The sequence below is a fragment of the Physella acuta genome, unplaced genomic scaffold (assembly GCF_028476545.2).
Source record: "Physella acuta isolate Inbredline_101_S28 unplaced genomic scaffold, ASM2847654v3 ptg000148l, whole genome shotgun sequence".
In the NCBI taxonomy this organism is placed as follows: Eukaryota; Metazoa; Mollusca; class Gastropoda; family Physidae; genus Physella; species Physella acuta.
The window spans coordinates 402531-427838 of record NW_026731667.1 but is presented as its reverse complement, the minus strand read 5'-3'; the positions used below and the strand labels follow the sequence as shown (position 1 = coordinate 427838).

Below are 25308 nucleotides of genomic sequence, written 5' to 3'. Positions count from 1 at the left end.
GAGGTAAAAATACTGACCACAAGCAATTGAAGACATCTTTGAAAGATGAAATGTTGGAAGTTTTGAGGGGATCCATCGCACTTTATTTTCTAGCGATCCAACATGATTTCTAGCTATCAAACATGATTTCTAGCTACCAAACATGTTTTCTAGCTATCAAACATGTTTTCTAGCTATCAAACACGTTTTCTAGCTATCAAACATGTTTTCTAGCTATCAAACATGTTTTCTAGCTATCAAACATGTTTTCTAGCTATCAAACATGTTTTCTAGCTATCAAACATGTTTTCTAGCTATTAAACATGTTTTCTAGCTATCAAACATGTTTTCTAGCTATCAAACATGTTTTCTAGCTATCAAACACGTTTACGTCCAGTGTCTGCCATAGCCATGCTATCAATCTAACAGCTAAGTTGTCAACTAGTTAATTATGCTTAAACTAATTAATTATGCTTAGAACAAATGAGCTATGCTGTTATCTGAAGATGTCACATGACCAGTTGACGACACATAGTGGTGTCTTGACAAGTGACGAATGTCTTAGTCTCTGGCCAGGTGAGGTGGACCTTCTGTTTACCTGTAGAGCCAGTTAGCTAGTGGTGAACTACTGCCGGTGAGGTGGACCTTCTGTTTACCTGTAGAGCCAGTTAGCTAGTGGTGGACTACTGCCGGTGAGGTGGACCTTCTGTTTACCTGTAGAGTCAGTTCTCTAGTGATGAACTACTGCCGGTGAGGTGGACCTTCTGTTTACCTGTAGAGTCAGTTCTCTAGTGGTGAACTACTGCCGGTGAGGTGGACCTTCTGTTTACCTGTAGAGTCAGTTCTCTAGTGATGAACTACTGCCGGTGAGGTGGACCTTCTGTTTACCTGTAGAGTCAGTTCTCTAGTGGTGGACTACTGCCGTTGAGGTGGACCTTCTGTTTACCTGTAGAGTCAGTTCTCTAGTGGTGAACTACTGCCGGTGAGGTGGACCTTCTGTTTACCTGTAGAGTCAGTTATCTAGTGGAGCCTTGTGGTTTGTTTACCTGTAGAGTCAGTCATCTAGTGGAGTCTTGTGGAGTCGACGGTCTAGCCGCTGAGCATGGGGTCGCTGGATCAAGTCCACATGAGCCGAACTAACCAGGAGCTTGGGTTCAAACTACAGAACAGACGCAGCAGTTTTTGTCTAGCTGTTGTGCTATTTATTGCTGCAGCCATAGGCCTGGCTGTTGGATTATTGCTGGGGAGATTCGCACTTTGCACGGAGAGCGTTGACCCGGCCAGCAAGTCACGTGGGGGGCTGCAACAGGTGGGGAACACGTCCATCTCACAGCAAGTCATGGCGGCCGTTGATGCAGGGAGGATGGAGGAGACGCTCAGGTGAGACAGTGGGCAAATGTCAGGTGGGCAAATGTCAGGTAGGCAAATGTCAGATGGGCAAATGTCAGGTAGGCAAATGTCAGGTGGGCAAATGTCAGGTGGGCAAATGTCAGATGGGCAAATGTCAGATGGGCAAATGTCAGGTGGGCAAATGTCAAATGAGATAATGTCATGTCAATGTCATGTGGCAATGTCAGTTGATACAGTGTCATGTGGTTAAATGTCATGCGGCAATCTCACGTGGCAATGTCAGGTGAGCTAACGACAGGTGAGTAACTGTCAGGAAGAAAGTGTCATCAGATGTCAGGTGAAATGCCTGCACGCTCCTGGCCCAAGTTTATGTGCAACATTTGCCGTTAAAAAATCATAAAACTTTAATGGGATACCATCTAGGTCAAGGTCGTCTTGTTTGTGCAAGATTTGAATATGCTAGTGCCGTGTTAGATTCACGTCTTTTATATCACACAACTGACAATATAGCACGTCTTTTATATCACACAACTGACAATATAGCACGTCTTTTATATCACACAACTGACAATATAGCACGTCTTTTATATCACACAACTGACAATATAGCACGTCTTTTATATCACACAACTGACAATATAGCACGTCTTTTATATCACACCACTGACAATATAGCACGTCTTTTATATCACACAACTGACAATATAGCACGTCTTTTATATCACACAACTGACAATATAGCACGTCTTTTATATCACACAACTGACAATATAGCACGTCTTTTATATCACACAACTGACAATATAGCACGTCTTTTATATCACACAACTGACAATATAGCACGTCTTTTATATCACACAACTGACAATATAGCACGTCTTTTATATCACACAACTGACAATATAGCACGTGTTTTATATCACACAACTGACAATATAGCACATGTTTTATATCACTGTGTCACCAGACATTAACTCAAAGTGTCATGTATCACCAGACATTAGTGCCAAATGCCATGTGTCATCACTATTTATCACCAAATGTCATGTGTCACCAAAAATTAATTCCAAATGTCATGTGTCATCAAACATTACAACCAAATGTCATATGCCACCAGACATTTGTTCCAAATGTCATATGTCATCACACATAACAACCAAATGTCGTGTGTCACCAGACATTAATTCCAAATGTCATGTGTCATCTCACATTACAACCAAATGTCATGTGTCATCACACATTACAACCAAATGTCATGTGTCACCAAACATTACAGTCAAATGTCATGTGTCACCAAACATTACAGCCAAATGTCATGTGTCACCAAACATTACAACAAAATGCCATGTGTCACCAGACATTAATTCCAAATGTCATGTGTCATCACACATTACAACCAAATGTCATGTGTCATCACACATTACAGTCAAATGTCATGTGTCACCAAACATTACAACCAAATGTCATGTGTCACCAAACATTACAACCAAATTTCATGTTCACTAAACATTACAGCCAAATGTCATGTGTCACCAAACATTACAGCCAAATGTCATGTGTCACCAAACATTACAACCAAATGTCATGTGTCACCAAACATTACAACCAAATGTCATGCCAAATGTTATGTGTCACCAAACATTACAACCAAATGTCATGTGTCACCAGACATTACAGCCAAATGTCATGTGTCACCAAACATTACAACCAAATGTCATGTTCACCAAACATTACAGCCAAATGTCAGCCAAATGTCATGTGTCACCAAACATTACAACCAAATGTCATGTGTCACCAAACATTACAACCAAATATCATGTGTCACCAAACACTACAGCCAAATGTCATGTGTCACCAAACATTACAACCAAATGTCATGTGTCACCAAACATTACAGCCAAATGTCATGTTTCACCAAACATTACAGCCAAATGTCATGTGTCATCAGACAGCTAAGCCTGAAGCCCCACATAGCAGGACAGGAGAACGACGCCGTGTTGGCCCGGTTGGTCAAGGACCGGTTTCGGCAGTCCGGCCTGCACGTGCAGACCACGCCCTATGACGTCCTCTTGTCCTACCCCGCGGGCACCAACAGCGTCCGGTTGGTGGCCGCCGACGGCACGATCATCTATGACGCCGTCCGTGACGAGAGTGACGTCACGACAAGACCGGATGTTGTCCAACCCTTTCATGCCTACTCTCCCAGCGGTCTAGTTGAGGTAGGTAGCTCATCCACTGTTAGTACAGGTGTCTATAGGTAGGTAGCTTATCCACTGTTGGTACAGGTGGGTACAGGTAGGTAGCTCATCCACTGTTGGTACAGGTAGGTAGCTCATCCACTGTTGGTACAGGTGGGTACAGGTGGGTACAGGTGGGTACAGGTGGGTACAGGTAGGTAGCTCATCCACTGTTGGTACAGGTAGGTAACTCATCCACTGTTGGTACAGGTAGGTAGCTCATCCACTGTTGGTACAGGTAGGTGGCTCATCCACTGTTGGTACAGGTAGGTGGCTCATCCACTGTTGGTACAGGTAGGTAGCTCATCCACTGTTGGTACAGGTAGGTAGCTCATCCACTGTTGGTACAGGTGGGTAGCTCATCCACTGTTGGTACAGGTAGGTAGCTCATCCACTGTTGGTACAGGTGTCTATAGGTAGGTAGCTCATCCACTGTTGGTACAGGTAGGTAGCTCATCCACTGTTGGTACAGGTAGGTAGCTCATCCACTGTTGGTATAGGTGTGTACAGGTAGGTAGCTCATCCACTGTTGGTACAGGTAGGTAGCTCATCCACTGTTGGTACAGGTAGGTAGCTCATCCAAAGTTGGTACAGGTGGGTACAGGTGGGTACAGGTGGGTACAGGTAGGTAGCTCATCCACTGTTGGTACAGGTGGGTAGCTCATCCACTGTTGGTACAGGTAGGTAGCTCATCCACTGTTGGTACAGGTAGGTAGCTCATCCAATGTTGGTACAGGTGGGTACAGGTGGGTAGCTCATCCACTGTTGGTACAGGTAGGTAGCTCATCCACTGTTGGTACAGGTAGGTAGCTCATCCACTGTTGGTACAGGTAGGTAGCTCATCCACTGTTGGTACAGGTAGGTAGCTCATCCACTGTTGGTATAGGTGTGTACAGGTAGGTAGCTCATCAATTGTAGGTTTTATGTTTTGCGCCAACAAGTGCTTGGTTTCATCCACTTCTACTGGCAATACATGTTTGTTTGTTTGTGTGTTTGTATACAACATGTCAAGTCCAGTTTCTGCCGTATCCAGGGTCAAGTTGTTTACGTTGGTTACGGACGAGTGGAGGACTACACGGTACTGGCCGGCTATGGTGTTGACGTCACAGGTCACGTGGTTCTCGTCAAATACGGCAAGATATTCAGGGGAGATAAGGTACGTGAAGCTTAACTTGTGTTTGTATACGAGCGGCACAAAAACTAACCGGCACATGATAAGCACACAGATACAAGCACACAGATGCAGGCACACAGATGCCAGATGCAAGCACACAGATGCAAGCACACAGATGCAAGCACACAGATGCAAGCACACAGATGCAAGCACACAGATGCAGGCACACAGATGCAAGCACACAGATGCAAGCACACAGATGCCAGATGCAAGCACAGAGATGCAAGCACACAGATGCAAGCACACAGATGCAAGCACACAGATGCAAGCACACAGATGCAGGCACACAGATGCAAGCACACAGATGCAAGCACACAGATGCCAGATGCAAGCACACAGATGCAAGCACACAGATGCAAGCACACAGATGCAAGCACACAGATGCAAGCACACAGATGCAAGCACACAGATGCAAGCACACAGATGCAAGCACACAGATGCAAGCACACAGATACAAGCACACAGATACAAGCTTACATGAATTTATCCCACTCCCACTGTCTGGCTCTTCATCTGACTCCAAGACACAGGACCACACAATACACAGGACCACACAATACACAGGACCACACAATACACAGGCCCACACAATACACAGGACCACACAATACACAGGACCACACAATACACAGGACCACACAATACACAGGACCACACAATACACAGGACCACACAATACACAGGACCACACAATACACAGGCCCACACAATACACAGGACCACACAATACACAGGACCACACAATACACAGGACCACACAATACACAGGACCACACAATACACAGGACCACACAATACACAGGACCACACAATACACAGGACCACACAATACACAGGACCACACAATACACAGTACCACACAATACACAGGACCACACAATACACAGGACCACACAATACACAGGACCACACAATACACAGGACCACACAATACACAGGACCACACAATACACAGGACCACACAATACACAGGACCACACAATACACAGGACCACACAATACACAGGACCACACAATACACAGGCCCACACAATACACAGGACCACACAATACACAGGACCACACAATACACAGGACCACACAATACACAGGACCACACAATACACAGGACCACACAATGTTGGCCACACAATACACAGGACCACACAATACACAGGACCACACAATACACAGGACCACACAATACACAGGACCACACAATACACAGGACCACACAATACACAGGACCACACAATACACAGGACCACACAATACACAGGACCACACAATACACAGGACCACACAATACACAGGACCACACAATACACAGGACCACACAATACACAGGACCACACAATACACAGGACCACACAATACACAGGACCACACAATACACAGGACCACACAATACACAGGACCACACAATACACAGTACCACACAATACACAGGACCACACAATACACAGGACCACACAATACACAGGACCACACAATACACAGGACCACACAATACACAGGACCACACAATACACAGGACCACACAATACACAGGACCACACAATACACAGGACCACACAATACACAGGACCACACAATACACAGGCCCACACAATACACAGGACCACACAATACACAGGACCACACAATACACAGGACCACACAATACACAGGACCACACAATACACAGGACCACACAATGTTGGCCACACAATACACAGGACCACACAATACACAGGACCACACAATACACAGGACCACACAATACACAGGACCACACAATACACAGGACCACACAATACACAGGACCACACAATACACAGGACCACACAATACACAGGACCACACAATACACAGGACCACACAATACACAGGACCACACAATACACAGGACCACACAATGTTTAATACTGGACATAGATTACTCGAAAATAATACAAAATACGATACTACAATAAAGAGGTGTAGCGAGGTCGAGGGGCGGGTGACACCAAATTTAATAATTTACTACAAATACAATGATTTTTCCACTTGAATTAAAAAAACTGTTAGCGTTGGGCCCTAAATGATTTATCTGGGTTGATTAATATCATGTTTGCACAAATTGACGACCTTCGATAAAAATTTAGGGGGTGACACCAAATACACAGTCCATTAATATCATGTTTGCACAAATTGACGACCTTCGATAAAAATTTAGGGGGTGACACCAAATACACAGTCCATTAATATAATGATTGCACAAATACACAGTCCATCGAAATGAATTGGGGTGACACCACATTGGAAATGTACAAATGTACACATTCAATCAAGCAAATTATTGTACAATAGTGTACGTGTGCGAATACAACTGGTTGGCTCGCGACACTCATATTAAAATACATATAAACATAGACTTAGAAATGTATGTGGCATATATATATATATATATATATATATATATATATATATATATATATATATATATATATATGTACTACATATGTATATGTATATAGAGGGATTTTTTTCGAGTGGAGAAGGGATGACACCATTTGTTGCCTAACGACGTCACTGGTACAATACTTAACACACTCGTCCACGTCCTCTCGCTGTCAACACACCGTAACACACGCTGTGTCCCCCGTCAACTGTCAACCCTCACGTGAACACCTCTCACTCCATGTAAACACACTCAACCAAGGCTACAACCACATACAAAAAGAGGGAACCTATCGTTCTATGTAAACGCACTCAACCAAGGCTACAACCACATACAATAAAATACTTTAAAAAAACTTTTTAAAAAACCACGTTTTTCTTGTGGACTAAAAAGAAGAAAATAAATTTTTCTTTTGTGCTTCCTCGAGCTGTGCAGGTTCTTGTGATGACTGACAAAAAACGTGGGTACGTTCACCATCAAATTTCCCGACCCATCTGCCCGACCCACGTTTTTTGTCAGTCATCACAAGAACCTGCACAGCTCGAGGAAGCACAAAAGAAAAATTTATTTTCTTCTTTTTAGTCCACAAGAAAAACGTGGTTTTTTAAAAAGTTTTTTTTTAGTATTTTATTTTCTCCTTTTTAGTCCGTTGCTACACATGAAAAACGTGGTTTTTAAAAAAAGTTTTTTATATAGTTTATTTTCTACTTTATCTAATGACTTGAGTATGACTTGACTAAGTGTTTATAAATACACGGACTAAAACTATTGAGGTACCAGGATTCGAACCTGGGTTGTCGCGGCCACAACGCGAAGTACTAACCACTATACGATCACGGCCAGCGCGCTCACCTCGATTGGGGCCGAAGTAACTGTGTCAATAGGACTCCAGTCTTGTCGGTATCTTTAGAAATCATGTCCTCAATTTTATGGTCCTTGGGGCGTAATTAAATTAAGCTAATTACGGTCTCTAATTGCTAGTTTTTATGATTGCATCTGAAATTGTTAGGCGAAAGTAGCCTGCATGCCAAATTTCAGATCTCTAGAGCAATCAGAAGTGGGCTAATTTTCGATGTCAATTTTAACAACAAACAAATCCACAAACGCGAAGCTGAGTTAATAAAAACGTGTTAAAAACGTGTTAAAAAGAGGGAACCTATCGTTATATGTAAACACACTCAACCAATGCTACAGCCACATAAAAAAAGAGGGTATCTCTCAGTACCACAATCAGGGGAAGCTGTGTCAGGCCTTGTGGGAAAACAAACCAACATAAACTGTCGTGATGACTACAAGAGTGTTGGAGGGCTGGTTGTTGTTGTCCATGGCGCATAGTTTGTCTGGTTCCCAGAAAAGCATACAACGGAAAATTGTGCAGTAGAAGAATGCGCAAACAGAAATTTGCGTAGACAGAAAAATGCGCAACTAGTTACTGAAATTCTGAAGATACCAAAAAACTGTTTAGGAATGTTTTGCGCACTTTTATGTATACTTTACATTCTTGGTGTTATTTGGTGAAGTCTCCCACACCTGATGTCATTTGGTGAAGTCTCCCACACCTGATGTCATTTGGTGAAGTCTCTCACACCTGATGTCATTTGGTGAAGTCTCCCACACCTGATGTCATCTTGCAGGTGGAGATTGCGGCGTCACACGGCGCTGTGGGTGTCCTCATGTACACAGACCCGGCCGACTACACGGGCTGGAGGGCCGGGGACCCACGGGTCTACCCAGACACTTGGTGGATGCCACCCACAGGGGCCCAGCGGGGCACAGTCATGTCCGGCCAAGGGGACCCCAGCACACCTGGGCTAGCTGCCAACAGTAAGTGGGGGGCACCATCAGACCAGCCAACAGTAAGTAGGGGGGGCACCATCAGACCAGCCAACAGTAAGTAGGGGGGGGCACCATCAGACCAGCCAACAGTATGTAGGGGGGGGGGGCACCATCACATCTGCAAACAGTAAGTAGGGGGGGGGCACCATCAGACCAGCCAACAGTATGTAGGGGGGGGGGGGGCACCATCACATCTGCAAACAGTAAGTAGGGGGGGGGGCACCATCAGACCAGCCAACAGTATGTAGGGGGGGGGGCACCATCACATCTGCAAACAGTAAGTAGGGGGGGGGGGGCACCATCAGACCAGCCAACAGTAAGTAGGGGGGGGCACCATCAGAACAGCCAACAGTAAGTAGGGGGGGGCACCATCAGACCAGCCAACAGTAAGTAGGGGGGCACCATCAGACCAGCCAACAGTAAGTAGGGGGGCACCATCAGACCAGCCAACAGTATGTAGGGGGGGGGCACCATCACATCTGCAAACAGTAAGTAGGGGGGGGCACCATCAGACCAGCCAACAGTAAGTAGGGGGGGCACCATCAGACCAGCCAACAGTAAGTAGGGGGGCACCATCAGACCAGCCAACAGTAAGTAGGTAAACATGATGAGTCTTAATAAGTGTTTCTTCCAGACTTTTTTCTCCGGGGGGGGGGGGGGGGGGGGGCACTTGATATTGGGGGGGGCGGTCAACATTTTTCGGGGGGGGAGGGGAGGGGGCGGACACTAGTTAAAGTGAATGTTTACGATATAAATTCCATCCCGACCGGGGGGGGGGGCGGTAGACTTTCTTCGGGGGAGCTCCGACCACCCCCCCCCCCCTTCGAACCCCCCCCCCCCCCCCCCCCCCCCCGAAGAGAAGCCTGGAAGAAACTCTGGTCCTAACACCTTCCGTTTCCCAGATCTGGCCTACCGACGTACCGACAATTTGACCACGCCTACAATTCCATCTCAGCCAATCGGATACGGAGCTGCTTATAATATTTTAAAGTAAGAAAACGAGCTGTTAATGTCATTTGACATCTATATTATTTATACTACTAAAACTATCTGTCTGATTTACTATTGTAAATGGTTCTACTCTATCTGGAGAGCTGTAAAATAGTATGTAGGTAGAGAATATTTTTTTATTGCAGACAGACTGTTAATCACACATTTATTTAAAGACGTTAATTAATTTATTGATTTATTCATAGGTAGATTAACCAAATTTTTTTTTAAAAAGATTAGAAAAACCACTAGACTCGACGGAACCGTGACGTCACATTTTTTGTTTATATTTTTAGTACAATAAAATGGCGGCTTCCATCATAGGCCCATTCAAAAGTTTAACGCGTTCTAAATCTAATTTTCTGTCGGCCATAACTTTAACAATGCGTCCGTCTGCTGTATTTATTACGTTCCAACACTTATATAAATTTTCAACTGTCTTTTTCATTTAGTTTTACAATAAATTTCTCTAGCTCTACAATCTGACCAAGAAAGGTATTTATAGATCTAGATCTAAAAATATCATGTGACCAAGCAAGTTATTTATAGATCTAGATCTAGAATCTAAGTCAAACAAAAGATTAATTAGATACATACCAAAGATTAACTAAATAAAAATACAATCCATTTTATAATCATAATACATTTTTAGTCCTTAAATACTTGATATAAATCTTTGTGATTTATCTATCTAGATCTAGATTCTAGATCTAGAATTTCTAGATTCTAGATCTAGAAAGAGTTAGGCAAATAGATCTAGATCTAGATCTTCTAGATTCTAGACTTAAGCAAACGAGTCGTAGAATCTAGATCTAGATAATTCTATCTAGATCTAGATAATTTCAGATCTTCTTTATTTTATATAAATCTTTGTTTGGCTAATTTAAGATAAAATTTAATTTGAAAGTTACTAGATCTACTACTAGACTTATGCGCGTAAATCAAGTTGCATAAGGAGACTCAAAGTATTAAAGTATAGTATAAAGATTCATCTGTGACGTCACGAGTAAATAGCTAAGTTGTTAGTGTAATCGGCTCACATGCGGGTGGCACAGGTTCTAGACCAATACGTCAATGATATTTTTTTTCAATTTTTATTTTATTTTTTAGATGTGAATGATAAAGTTGCCTATCTGAACTTGGCGGGATATAGGGCAGGTGAAGTAGAGTTCATCTGTTTCTTTATCCTAAGCATATGAAGGGATAGTGTGGTCAGAGACATGCTCGGCTGGAATCGTTTTTTAAAAGATAAAAACATGTTGTCTGAAACTTGGCGGGACACTGGGCAGGTGAAGTAGAGTTGAGTAGGTCACCTTTGACGTCAGTATATGAAGGGATAGTTCGAAATCGCTGTTTTCGGTGTTTTTAAAAGATAAAAAAACATATTTTTTAATGTGGGGGTCTGTTTTTTTTGTGACGATAAGTGACACTGCAGTAGCTTAGCGGGGGGGGGGGGGGGGGGTGGGGGGAGGGGACACATATGTCCCCGGGCGCCGACCTTAGGGGGCGCCAAAATGGGTAGGAAAAATAAATTGAAAGGTTCAGGGGGGTGCAAATCGAAAGTTTGAGGTGGGGGGGTTGCAAATCGAAATCTTGCGGGGGGGGGGGGTTCAAATCGGAAAGTTTGTTCCCGGGCGCCGGGAAGGGTCGCTACGCCTCTGAGTGACAGACGTGATGCTTTTTGATGGATGACCCCCGAAACCCACAGTTATCCAAAGGATGACGGGTAGTCTAGTTAGCTATTAAATTTCATCAAGATGAATCAACTTAAATATAATGATGTAACTCTAACGTAATGACTTGGCTTTAACGTAATGACGTGGCTTTGGCGTAATGACTTGGTTTTGACGTAATGACTTGGTTTTGACGTAATGACGTGGCTTTAACGTATTGAAGTGGCTTTGATCACGTGATGGAACCTCCCAAGTGAACTAGACGAGTCTTGTTTCCCCAGACAACTGAGTGGAGCCGTGGCGCCGACCACCTGGAGTGGAGGGCTCAACATCACCTACAGGCTGGGGCCGGGCTTCCTCAACTCTACCTGGTGGGTGCTGGAGTGCTTAGGGGAGGTGGGGTGCCGAGGGGAGGTGAGGTGCTGAGGGGAGGTGGGGTGCTGGGGTGCTGAGGGCTGGTGGGGTGCTGGGTTGTGGAACGTAGGGTCGTGGTGGGGAGGTTGTGGTGTGCAGAGTTGTGGAGGGGTTGCTGTCGATCGAGTTAGTTTGTGGTGGAGGCTGAACCGTTGGTGGCTTGTAAGTTGGCACTAGTGTGACACAATGTGACATGATGTGACAAAATGTGACACAATGTGACATGTGCCCATTTGTCAGCAGGAAGCTACAGCTGAATGTGACCAACACAAACACCCGAAGAAAAATCGAGAACGTGTTTGGCATCATTGAAGGAGAAGAGGAGCCAGGTATGGCCATCTTTTACTTACAGCACCCCCCCCCATCCCCCACCCCCAATCGTATTTTTATTTTACAGTTAACTCTAATATTATGCTTGATTGAACGAATTGGTAACAGACTCAGGAAAAATGCCCTGAACCTAAAACTCTATTAATTACAAACTTTTGTTTAGTTAACAACGTCAGTTTGTTTGTTTGTGGTAACTCTTCTTACTAATTTTGACCCACTTTTAATGCAACCATTTCGTTCAAACTTTCCATATACATTCCGCTTAGATGAAAATACAAGTATTTTTTTAAATTTAATTAGATGCTTAAAAAGTCATTAATTAAACGGTTTCAAAACTAAAGGGAGATTGAAAAATGAAATTACTTGATAGATTACTATATTCAATAACATAAGGGGAGATAACTGGCTAGACGCGATCACTCTACCAGTTTGCTGAGTTCTGGTTCACGCTGAATGTTTACAATCGTTTAGCCGGGTCGAGATAGTGAAGGTTATTGGGGGCGGATAATAATATTATAGTTTTTAAACGATTTGAAACTAACGGGAGGTAACTAGATTTAGAACTGTCCTTTACTTGAATAGCTCGCTGTTGTAAACTGTAATCACAGACGGCTGTTTTCACGGGGTACATAAATGTCTTTCACTTCTGGTTGTGTTTTAAAGCAAACGAGCCGACCCGCGGCGTATCATACGCCGCTATTTAGTTGTTGTTTTTTCTACTTTCCAGTAATTCATAATTTGTGAATTCGACAGTACCAATGCTGCCACTGAAAATATTTGCTTTAAAACACTATCAGTAAGTCGTTAAGGATGATACCCCCCCCCCCCACCCTCCTTTTCCCCCAAACCCCTACCCTACCCCCCCCCCCCCTGTGAAAGCAGCCTCCTTTTAGTTATCTTCCTTAAGTTTAAAATAGTTATCTGCCCCTAATAGGCGTCACTAAACCCGGCTCTACGATTGTAAACATTTAGCGTGAAACACTGCTCACCAGACCATGTGGGGGTGGGGGTGGTTGCGATGTGCCTAGAGAGGAAGAGAGGGGACTGCTAAGCGCGCTTACAGCTTGGTGTTTTCTAACGTCTCCAAGAAGAGAATTATATATATATATAGATATGTTTAGTCGTGTCGACTTCATAAATTAGGAACTAGTAAAAAGTAGAAAATATAACTAATATAAAAAAAAACCATTATACTAACACGCTTTTAAATGCATTAAAAATAAAACTAATTTGCTTTCTTACATAAAAGTTTAGGTTTCTCATAAAATCTTTAGGCCTACATATTTTAGTTAGCGATAAAAGCTTTCATGACAGAAAGCAAATTAGTTTTATTTTCTTATTTTCAGAGCAATAAAAAGCTTGTCGCTATAAAGGTTATTTATTTAGTTAGTAACCAGAGATATCTTTACGCTTTAATGACCATCTGATTTGATTAGTCACCTGAGAGATCTTTACGCTTTAAATGACCATCTGATTTGTTTAGTCACCAGAGATTAATGACCATCTGATTTGTTAACAGACAGGTACGTGCTGTTTGGTAACCATCGTGACGCCTGGATCTATGGGGCCATTGACCCCTCCAGTGGTACAGCCGTTATGTTGGAGGTGGCCAGGGTCATGGGGGAGCTAGTACAGTCAGGTAAACAGGTGTTTGGTACAGTCAGGTAAACAGGTGTTTGGTACAGTCAGGTAAACAGGTGTTTGGTACAGTCAGGTAAACAGGTGTTTGGTACAGTCAGGTAAACAGGTGTTTGGTACAGTCAGGTAAACAGGTGTTTGGTACAGTCAGGTAAACAGGTGTTTGGTACAGTCAGGTAAACAGGTGTTTGGTACAGTCAGGTAAACAGGTGTTTGGTACAGTCAGGTAAACAGGTGTTTGGTACAGTCAGGTAAACAGGTGTTTGGTACAGTCAGGTAAACAGGTGTTTGGTACAGTCAGGTAAACAGGTGTTTGGTACAGTCAGGTAAACAGGTGCTAGTACGGTTAAGTAAAGAGGTGATGTGACGCCCAGAGTTCTAGAGCGGCTATGTGAGCACATGGCATCCGTTAATCGTGCATCCTGCATACCGCGTAAAGGGTACTACTATATTCAGCGTTAAAACTTTAACAGGTGCAACCGTCGGCGCCCCGTAGATTGCACGACCCGAAGCGCCCCGCGGTCCCCTGCGAGCACTATGGCGCCTAAGTTCGTTTAATAAAAGACTATACACTAAAGACACGATGGGCAACAATAATCGTTGACTATATCGAACTAGGCGCGTCTTTCGGCGCTCCTGCAAGGTTCGATTTGGCGCCTTGGGTTTCCCTTGAGCGCAATTGCGCATGCGCTCGTTCTGAACAGTGCTACAGACAATGGATAAGATGGGGCGTTACAGTCGCTCAATAAATTGAATCAGGCGTGTCCGCCGGCGCCGTAGTATGTGCGATTTGGCAAAAATGTCAGTTTGCAAAGGATGCAATTAGCAGCTATTTTTAAACGATCCAATCAGAAATTGAGATCGAGCATCTAATAATACACCATTAGTAACGCTAACAAATTGCATCAGTCACACTAATGTTTATAACACGACAGATATTTTTTTCTACGTATTAAAGAATAAATCCTGTTGATTTGTGTCACTTTAGCGAATGACACTATCTGCATTGTTTCAGGATGCTATTTTGGTTATCCTGTGAGCACTGTGGCGCCTATGTTAGTTTTATGGAGCCAGGGGCTGTCTGCGATGCCTCTGAGGTAGTGTAATGGAGGTTTCGAAAGCGACCCTCTAAGTACTTGGTACGTATTTCGGTGAGTGATTAACGTACACTCAATGTTTTTATGCGGCTGTGTGCGTAAACCCGTGTCCCGATTTTTATAACCCAAGCGCAGACATTGTTTACATTTAAATAACTCAGTTTAAGAAAACGGTAACGCATTGATGAAACACTTCTTATATATTTCGTCAGACTTTCTTCTATCCCTGAGGCAACGCGCAGGGACGGGTACGCTAGTTTTAAATAAGGCTTGGCATATTCACATAGACCTCATTTCCTTCTTACTAAAGACTTCTATCACCAAGACAACTTCATATATAAGTTTAGCTGATTTACTTAAAGAAATTAGATTAAGAATTATATGTTTTAATCGATATTGTAATTGATGTTGTAATTGATGTTGTAATTGATGTTGTAATTAATGTTGTAATTGATGTTGTTATCGATTTTGTAATTGATGTTGCAATTGATGCTGTAATTGATGCTGAAGTTGATGTTGTAGTTGATGTTGTAGTTGATGTTGTAGTTGATGTTGTAATTGATGTTGTAATTGATGTGTAATTGATGTTGTAATTGATGTGTAATTGATGTTGTAATTGATGTTGTAATTGATGTTGTAATTAATGTTGTAATTGATGTTGTAATTGATGTTGTAGTTGATGTTCTAATTGATGTTGTAGTTGATGTTGTTATTGATGTTGTAATTAATGTTGTCGTTGATGTTGTTATTAATGTTGTAGTTGATGTTGTAATTGTTGTTGTTATTGATGTTGTTGTTGATGTTGTAATTGATGTTGTAATTGACGTTGTAATTGACGTTGTAATTGATGTTGTAATTGATGTTGTTATTGATGCTGTAGTTGATATTGTTATTGATGTTGTATACATCCCTCAGGCAAGTGGAGACCACGACGATCTATTGTGTTTTGTTCCTGGGGAGCTGAGGAGTTCGGACTGATTGGTTCCACAGAATGGGTAGAGGTCAGTTTAGGTTAGGGGTCACTTTGGGTTAGGGGTCAGTTTGGGTTTGTTGGTCAGTTTGGGTTTTTCGGTCAGATTAGGCTAGTTGGTCAGCTTGAGTTAGTTGGTCAGTTTGGGTTAGTTGGTCAGTCTGGGTTAGTTGATCAGTTTGGGTGAGTTGGTCAGTTTGAGTTAATTGGTCAGTTTGGGTTTTTTTGGTCAGTTTGGGTGAGTTTGAAACACTGTGTAAGTTTTGGATTAGTGGGTAAGTTTATTGAGGGGCAGTAACTCTTGTTTTCTCCGTCCCCCAGTTAGTGAGTAAGTTTATTGAGGGGCAGTAACTCTTGTTTTCTCCGTCCCCCAGTTAGTGGGTAAGTTTATTGAGGGGCAGTAACTCTTGTTTTCTCCGTCCCCCAGTTAGTGGGTAAGTTTATTGAGGGGCAGTAACTCTTGTTTTCTCCGTCCCCCAGTTAGTGGGTAAGTTTATTGAGGGGCAGTAACTCTTGTTTTCTCCGTCCCCCAGTTAGTGAGTAAGTTTATTGAGGGGCAGTAACTCTTGTTTTCTCCGTCCCCCAGTTAGTGGGTAAGTTTATTGAGGGGCAGTAACTCTTGTTTTCTCCGTCCCCCAGTTAGTGGGTAAGTTTAGTGAGGGGCAGTAACTCTTGTTTTCTCCTTCCCCCAGCAATACGTGGCCGTCTTGAGGGAACGAGCTGTAGCATACATTAACGTTGATCTGGCGGTGCAAGGTAGGCAACTCTAGAACATTATATAAGGTAGGCAACTCTAGAACATTAGGTAAGGTAGGCAACTCTAGAACATTAGGTAAGGTAGGCAACTCTAGAACATTAGGTAAGGTAGGCAACTCTAGAACATTAGGTAAGGTAGGCAACTCTAGAACATTAGGTAAGGTAGGCAACTCTAGAACATTAAATAAGGTAGGCAACTCTAGAACATTAGGTAAGGTAGGCAACTCTAGAACTTTAGGTAAGGTAGGCAACTCCAGAATATTAGGTAAGGTAGGCAACTCTAGAACATTATATAAGGTAGGCAACTCCAGAATATTAGGTAAGGTAGGCAACTCTAGAACATTATATAAGGTAGGCAACTCTAGAACATTATCTAAGGTAGGCAACTCTAAAAAATTACCGTCTCAACTCCCAAACTTGTCTCACCAGGTAACGACACGCTCAGGGCTCTGGCCACGCCCCTTATGCTCGATGTTTTGTTTGAGGCATGTAAACAGGTAAGCGATGTTTTATTTGAGGCATGTAAATAGGTAAGCTATGTTTTTTTCATGCAGTCTGACTTTTTTATGTCAACCCATTCCTTGTACAATCACAGGTAGCTAACCCTGACCCAAATCCCTGTACAATCACAGGTACCTAACCCTAATCCCTGTACAATCACAGGTACCTAACCCTAATCCCTGTACAATCACAGGTACCTAACCCTGACCCTAATCCCTGTACAATCGCAGGTACCTAACCCTGACCCTAATCCCTGTACAATCACAGGTACCTAACCCTGACCCTAATCCCTGTACAATCACAGGTACCTAACCCTGATCCTAATCCCTGTACAATCACAGATACCTAACCCTGACCCTAATCCCTGTACAATCACAGGTACCTAACCCTGACCCTAATCCCTGTACAATCACAGGTACCTAACCCTGACCCTAATCCCTGTACAATCACAGGTAGCTAACCCTGACCCTAATCCCTGTACAATCACAGGTACCTAACCCTAATCCCTGTACAATAACAGGTACCTAACCCTGACCCAGCAGAAGTGGCAGCAGGCAGACAGACGGTCTACGACACCTGGTACCACGTGACACCACACAACGACGTGCCTGCGTAAGCAAAGTTAGCTACCCTAGCTTGTCCTAGATCACATTTCACGTGTTTCTCTTCTTAGAGTACATTTTATATTTGTATAGAATTTTTTTAAAATCTAGTCCAAAGTAGGACCTCTATCAAATGTCTGTCTAATCTAGGATCTATCCAAGTCTGTCTTATCCAGCACCTCTATTAAATGTCTGTCTAATCTAGGACCTCTATCAAATGTCTGTCTTATCTAACACCAAATGTCTGTCTAATCTAGGACCTCTATCAAATGTCTGTCTTATCTAACACCAAATGTCTGTCTAATCTAGGACCTCTATCAAATGTCTGTCTTATCTAACACCAAATGTCTGTCTAATCTAGGACCTCTACTAAATGTCTGTCTTATCTAACACCATATGTCTGTCTAATCTAGGACCTCTACTAAATGTCTGTCTTATCTAACACCATATGTCTGTCTAATCTAGGACCTCTACTAAATGTCTTTCTTATCTAACACCAAATGTCTGTCTAATCTAGGACCTCTACTAAATGTCTGTCTTATCTAAAACCAAATATCTGTCTAATCTAACACCAAATGTCTGTCTAATCTAGGACCTCTACCAAATGTCTGTCTTATCTAATACCAAATGTCTGTCTTATCTAACACCAAATGTCTGTCTAATCTAGCACCTCTACCAAATGTCTGTCTTATCTAACACCAAATGTCTGTCTTATCTAACACCAAATGTCTGTCTAATCTAACATCAAATGTCTGTCTAATCTAGCACCTCTACCAAATGTCTGTCTTATCTAACACCAAATGTCTGTCTTATCTAACACCAAATGTCTGTCTTATCTAACACCAAATGTCTGTCTTATCTAACACCAAATGTCTGTCTTATCTAACACCAAATGTCTGTCTAATCTAGGACCTCTATCAAATGTCTGTCTTATCTAACACCAAATGTCTGTCTAATCTAGCACCTCTACCAAATGTCTGTCTTAGCTAACACCAAATGTCTGTCTAATCCATGACCTCTATCAAATGTCTGTCTTATCTAACACCAAATGTCTGTCTAATCTAGGACCTCTATCAAATGTCTGTCTAATCTAACACCAAATGTCTGTCTAATCTAACACCAAATGTCTGTCTAATCTAACACCAAATGTCTGTCTACTCTAGGACCTCTGGCCTGGGTTCTGGCAGCGACTACGCCCCCCTGTTGCAACAAGCTGGGGTGACATCCGTAGACCTGCGTTACTCGTATGATAGGGTAGGTGTGTACTACGTCACTTATGTAGACAGGGTAGGTGTGTACTACGTCACATATGTAGACAGGGTAGGTGTGTACTACGTCACTTATGTAGACAGGGTAGGTGTGTACTACGTCACATATGTAGACAGGGTAGGTGTGTACTACGTCACATATGTAGACAGGGTAGGTGTGTACTACGTCACATATGTAGACAGGGTAGGTGTGTACTGCGTCACTTATGTAGACAGGGTAGGTGTGTACTACGTCACATACATAGGTAGTTCAAGGTATGTACTAAGTTTAAGTCATATACATTACTTATGTACTAGTTAAATGTCAATTATACAAGTTAAAATGTTTATTTAAAAATGTACTTTGTCCAGAAAAAATACGACATTTCGTCCTACGCTCTGTACCACACCGAATATGAAACTTTCCAGCTCGTCAAAAATCATTTTGACCGGGATTTCCAGGTAACACAGTTCGTGCTACCGTTAACAGACTAAGTTAGTCACAATAAGATATAATTTAGATACCTGTCGTCCCCCGATGACTGCCTAATTTAGTCACCTGTTGTCCCACGATGACTGCCTAATTTAGTCACCTCTTGTCTCACGAAGACTGCCTAATTTAGTCACCTGTCGTCCCACGATGACTGCTGCCTAATTTAGTCACCTGTTGTCCCACGATGACTGCCTAATTTAGTCACCTGTCGTCCCACGATGACTGCCTAATTTAGTCACCTGTTGTCCCACGATGACTGCCTAATTTAGTCACCTGTTGTCCCACGATGACTGCCTAATTTAGTCACCTGTTGTCCCACGATGACTGCCTAATTTAGTCACCTGTTGTCCCACGATGACTGCCTAATTTAGTCACCTGTCGTCCAGTACCACGCGGCTGTGGCCAAGGTTTGCGGCGAGTTGCTTCTCTCTCTCGCCGACTCGCTCCTCCTGCCCTTTAACCTCACGACCTTCGCCCTGGGGCTGGAGCTGCTCAGGGCAACGCTGGAGAGAGATCATGGGCCAAAGCTGCGAGTCAAGCTGGACAATTTCGGTAAGTCCAACTCTGGCGGTTCGCCTGATACAATGTGTGAGCTACCTCAAGTACAATGTGCATGTGAGCTACCTCAAGTACAATGTGCATGTGAGCTACCTCAAGTACAAAGTGCATGTGAGCTACCTCAAGTACAATGTGCATGTGAGCTACCTCAAATACAATGTGCATGTGAGCTACCTCAAGTACAATGTGCATGTGAGCTACCTCAAGTACAATGTGATTGTGAGATACCTCAAGTACAATGTGCATGTGAGCTACCTCAAGTACAATGTGCATGTGAGCTACCTCAAGTACAAAGTGCATGTGAGCTACCTCAAGTACAATGTGCATGTGAGCTACCTCAAGTACAATGTGATTGTGAGCTACCTCAAGTACAATGTGCATGTGAGCTACCTCAAGTACAATGTGCATGTGAGCTAACTCAAGTACAATCTGCATGTGAGCTACCTCAAGTACAATGTGCATGTGAGCTAACTCAAGTATAATGTGCATGTCAATTACATGGATGAATTACTGTGGTACCAAGTAGGTTTCACCTTCCTGTACCTTAGATGGATGGGTGCGGGTGGTAGGTTTTTAAAGTGTAGTTTCTAGATCTTTCTGTTCCCTAGGGGGAGTAGGTTTTGAAGTGTGGTTACTAGATCTTTAAGTACCCTCGGGGGGTGGGGGAGTAGGTTTTGAAGTGTAGTTACCAGATCGTCTTAAACCCTTTTAGGTTTTAAAGTGTAGCTACTAGATCTTTCTGTACCCCTGGGGGAGTAGGTTTTGAAGTGTTGTTACTAGATCTTTAAGTACCCTCGGGGGGTGGGGGAGTAGGTTTTGAAGTGTAGTTACTAGATCGTCTTAAACCCTTTTAGGTTTTGAAGTGTAGTTTCTAGATCTTTCTGTACCCCAGATCTCCTAGCGTCTGTCACCAAGAACTTTACTGCTGACGTGGCAAATTTTGAGAGCAGACGACGTCTAGTGGACACAAGCAGGCGAGTTCTAGTCACGTGATAAGCTGTTGTGTCGTACAGTCAGGCTGTTGTGTCTTGAGTCAGGCTGTTGTGTCTTGAGTCAGGCTGTTGTGTCGTGAGTCAGGCTGTTGTGTCGTACAGTCAGGCTGTTGTGTCTTGAGTTAGGCTGTTGTGTCGTACAGTCAGGCTGTTGTGTCTTGTGTCAGGCTGTTGTGTCGTACAGTCAGGCTGTTGTGTCGTACAGTCAGGCTGTTGTGTCTTGAGTCAGGCTGTTGTGTCGTACAGTCAGGCTGTTGTATCGTACAGTCAGGCTGTTGTGTCTTGTGTCAGGCTGTTGTGTCTTGAGTCAGGCTGTTGTGTCTTGAGTCAGGCTGTTGTGTCGTACAGTCAGGCTGTTGTGTCTTGAGTCAGGCTGTTGTGTCTTGAGTCAGGCTGTTGTGTCGTACAGTCAGGCTGTTGTGTCGTAACGTCACACATTTGCCAGCTACTTTGACCCACCCATCACTTACAGGGCCCTGGCTGTTCGCGCCCTCAACGATCAGATGTTGCTGCTGGAGAAAGCTTTTCTCAGACCCGAGGGACTTCCGCTCAGACCGCTGAAAAAGTAGGTCATCCAAACATAAGTTCTTAAAAAATAGGTCGTCCAAACATAAGTTCTTAAAAAGTAGGACGTCAAAAGTAGGACGTAAAAAAATAGGGTGTCTAAATATAGGCTGTAAAAGTGTCAGTTGTCCAAAATGTTTTGCATAGACACGTGATTTGTGATTGTTTGCTGCAGACATGTGATCTATGATTGTTTGCTACAGGCATGTGATCTATGCTGAGAACGCCAATGACGGGTACGCCGGCAGCAGCTTCCCTGGCCTGGTTGAACTACTCTTTCAGATCGACGAGCACCCGGAGAGATGGACCACGGTCAAACAGCACTTCTCGGCCATTTTACAAACCATCCAATCAGCGGGCGCCACGCTACGTGACGTCACAAGCTTCATGTCTGAGAGCCTATAGTGACCTCATGTGCTACACCCCACTCACCGAAATCCTACAAAAAATCAGTAGCACGTGGACTTATTTGATTGGATAAAACTGGTTGAACCGATCCACATCAACCAAGCCCGCTTTATGCCTAAGGATGTTAATGACGATTTAAATTCTCCCCCTCCCCATTGCAACACATCGTCACAAAAAGACAGATTCCAACCCCCATCCCTAAAATGACGACAACCTACAACCCCTGTTTTTTTTTAAAACATCGATTTCTTTCTTAAATATTTTCTGACCCCGTTCAAAACAGTCTATAATAACTTAGTTCTAACATTTAGCCTACAAAAAAGAAACAGATTCTAAAAGCACTAAATAACCGCTGAAATTAAGTTTCTAACATTATTTTTGATGCTTTGATGCAGAAGTGAGTCGTCACACTTTCTTAATCCCACTCCCCCCCTCCAGTTTTACACCGTCACATAATACCCCCACCCCCATCCTCACTTCCGTCTTTGAGTGTGACGTCGTCTATGGACGACCCTTACAGATATGAATCAATGATACCCCTACAGTTGACTGCATACACACCGACGCAGCAGGTTTAGAACCCGCCTACATTGGCTCCACCCAATATAACAGAACCAGCCTACATTAGCTCCACCCAACATAACAGAACCAGCCTACATTAGCTCCACCCAACATAACAGAACCCGCCTACATTGGCTCCACCCAACATAACAGAACCAGCCTACATTGGCTCCACCCAATATAACAGAACCAGCCTACATTAGCTCCACCCAACATAACAGAACCCGCCTACATTGGCTCCACCCAATATAACAGAACCAGCCTACATTAGCTCCACCCAACATAACAGAACCAGCCTACATTAGCTCCACCCAACATAACAGAACCAGCCTACATTGGCTCCACCCAATATAACAGAACCAGCCTACATTAGCTCCACCCAACATAACAGAACCAGACTACATTGGCTCCACCCAACATAACAGAACCAGCCTACATTAGCTCCACCCAACAGCTACAGAACCAGCCTACATTAGCTCCACCTAACATAACAGAACCAGACTACATTAGCTCCACCCAACATAACAGAACCAGCCTACATTAGCTCCACCCAACATAACAGAACCAGCCTACATTAGCTCCACCCAACAGCTACAGAACCAGCCTACATTAGCTCCACCCAACATAACAGAACCAGCCTACATTAGCTCCACCTAACAGCTACAGAACCAGACTACATTAGCTCCACCCAACAACTACAGAACCAGCCTACATTGGCTCCACCCAACATAACAGAACCAGCCTACATTAGCTCCACCCAACATAACAGAACCAGCCTACCTTAGCTCCACCTAACATAACAGAACCAGCCTACATTAGCTCCACCCAACATAACAGAACCAGCCTACATTAGCTCCACCCAACATAACAGAACCAGCCTACCTTAGCTCCACCCAACATAACAGAACCAGCCTACATTGGCTCCACCCAACATAACAGAACCCGCCTACATTGGCTCCACCCAACAGCTACAGAACCAGCCTACATTAGCTCCACCCAACATAACAGAACCAGCCTACATTGGCTCCACCCAACATAACAGAACCCGCCTACATTGGCTCCACCTAACATAAACGAACCAGCCTACATTGGCTCCACCTAACATAAACGAACCAGCCTACATTAGCTCCACCCAACATAACAGAACCAGACTACATTAGCTCCACCCAACATAACAGAACCAGCCTACCTTAGCTCCACCCAACATAACAGAACCAGACTACATTAGCTCCACCCAACATAACAGAACCAGCCTACATTAGCGCCACCTAACATAACAGAACCAGCCTACCTTAGCTCCACCAATGATAATAGAACCAGCCTACTTTGGCACTACAATAACAATTGCCCCATCGATAGACCCTCCTCTACCCTTACATGGATGTATGTACGTAAATCCCTTTAAAATCCTTTACATTTCATATTGATTTTTCTACTTCATTTCATGTACCTAAAATCTTGATAGAGTTGATCATTGCTGTGTTGCTATAGAACATTTATCTTGATAGAGCTAGTCACTGATTTCTACTGCGTGTCGTTTCGTCAATATATGCTACACCCCTAAAAATAAATACATCATAAATACAATATAAATGTTTATGTTTGTGAAACTATTTTATACCTCCCTATCACAATAAAAGGTATTTAAACAAATATTTATGTTTTTCAAACTATTTTATACCTGGCTAAACTATCACAATCAAAGCTATTTAAACACGTTTGTGAAACTATTTTATACCTGGCTAAACTATCACAATCAAAGCTATTTAAATACGTTGTGAAACTATTTTATACCTGGCTAAACTATCACAATCAAAGCTATTTAAACATGTTTGTGAAACTATTTTATACCTGACTAAACTATCACAATCAAAGCTATTTAAACACGTTTGTGAAACTATTTTATACCTGGTTAAACTATTACAATCAAAGCTGTTAAAACATGTTTGTGAAACTATTTTATACCTGGCTAAACTATCACAACAAACATTCTCAAGCCTAGATTTACAGCTGTGTCTACAGTTGAACCTAGCAATAAAATAAGTAAACGACGTGTGATAGACGTCAATAAATCACGTTGCTACTTTAGGTTATCACACCTTAATGATAGTCACTACCGTATTATCGTCAGTCATTTAATAGTTATCTTTAGAGAAAGCAAACTGATTATATTATTTTCAGTGTACTTTAAAATATTTGTTTTATTTTCTGTTTTACTCATTTATCTATTAATAAAGTTTAAAATAAGTTTCAATTCTTAGGCGAAACCTTATTTTAATAACCTCAAGTGGAATAAACAAAATTAAAGAAACTGTATCATCCTTCACAAAAAAATTGTAAAATGTACAAATTACTTCCCTTTATTCCTTTAGTAACAATTATTTTCCTTGCTGAAAAAAAAAATTGCTTCACTTAAAAAAAATAAACCGGGAGTGACCTCCCCTGAACTTTCTTGAATATCTTCTATCTAATCTAAATCTAAATACTACTAAAACTCAAGTTTGTTTACTTGTTTGAATTATTTTTTTTTTTTTTTT

At 42.8% G+C, this 25308-nt stretch overlaps 1 protein-coding gene across 1 annotated transcript; it reads left to right on the top strand.

The window, feature by feature from the left end:
• The first annotated feature begins 851 nt into the window (after positions 1 to 851).
• LOC131935522 (putative N-acetylated-alpha-linked acidic dipeptidase) lies at positions 852 to 24403 on the top strand. The gene is made up of 18 exons (XM_059291953.1): positions 852 to 1359; positions 3278 to 3548; positions 4600 to 4722; positions 8776 to 8965; positions 9880 to 9967; positions 11922 to 12011; positions 12298 to 12383; positions 13904 to 14023; positions 16035 to 16120; positions 16782 to 16845; positions 17275 to 17342; positions 17867 to 17958; positions 19112 to 19202; positions 19568 to 19657; positions 20075 to 20240; positions 21139 to 21220; positions 21711 to 21803; positions 22006 to 24403. The coding sequence occupies exons 1-18, from the start codon at positions 1082 to 1084 to the stop codon at positions 22205 to 22207; spliced, it is 2280 nt and encodes a 759-aa protein (XP_059147936.1). The 5' UTR covers positions 852 to 1081; the 3' UTR covers positions 22208 to 24403.
• The last annotated feature ends 905 nt before the right edge of the window (positions 24404 to 25308 follow it).

Bases quoted from the DNA above. Each gene is read 5' to 3' on its own strand.
- LOC131935522 (XM_059291953.1), top strand. From the start codon at position 1,082: ATGGGGTCGCTGGATCAAGTCCACATGAGCCGAACTAACCAGGAGCTT. The intron at 1,360-3,277 runs GTGAGACAGTGG...ATGTGTCATCAG, and splicing joins AGGATGGAGGAGACGCTCAG to ACAGCTAAGCCTGAAGCCCC. The intron at 16,846-17,274 runs GTAGGCAACTCT...TTGTCTCACCAG, and splicing joins CGTTGATCTGGCGGTGCAAG to GTAACGACACGCTCAGGGCT.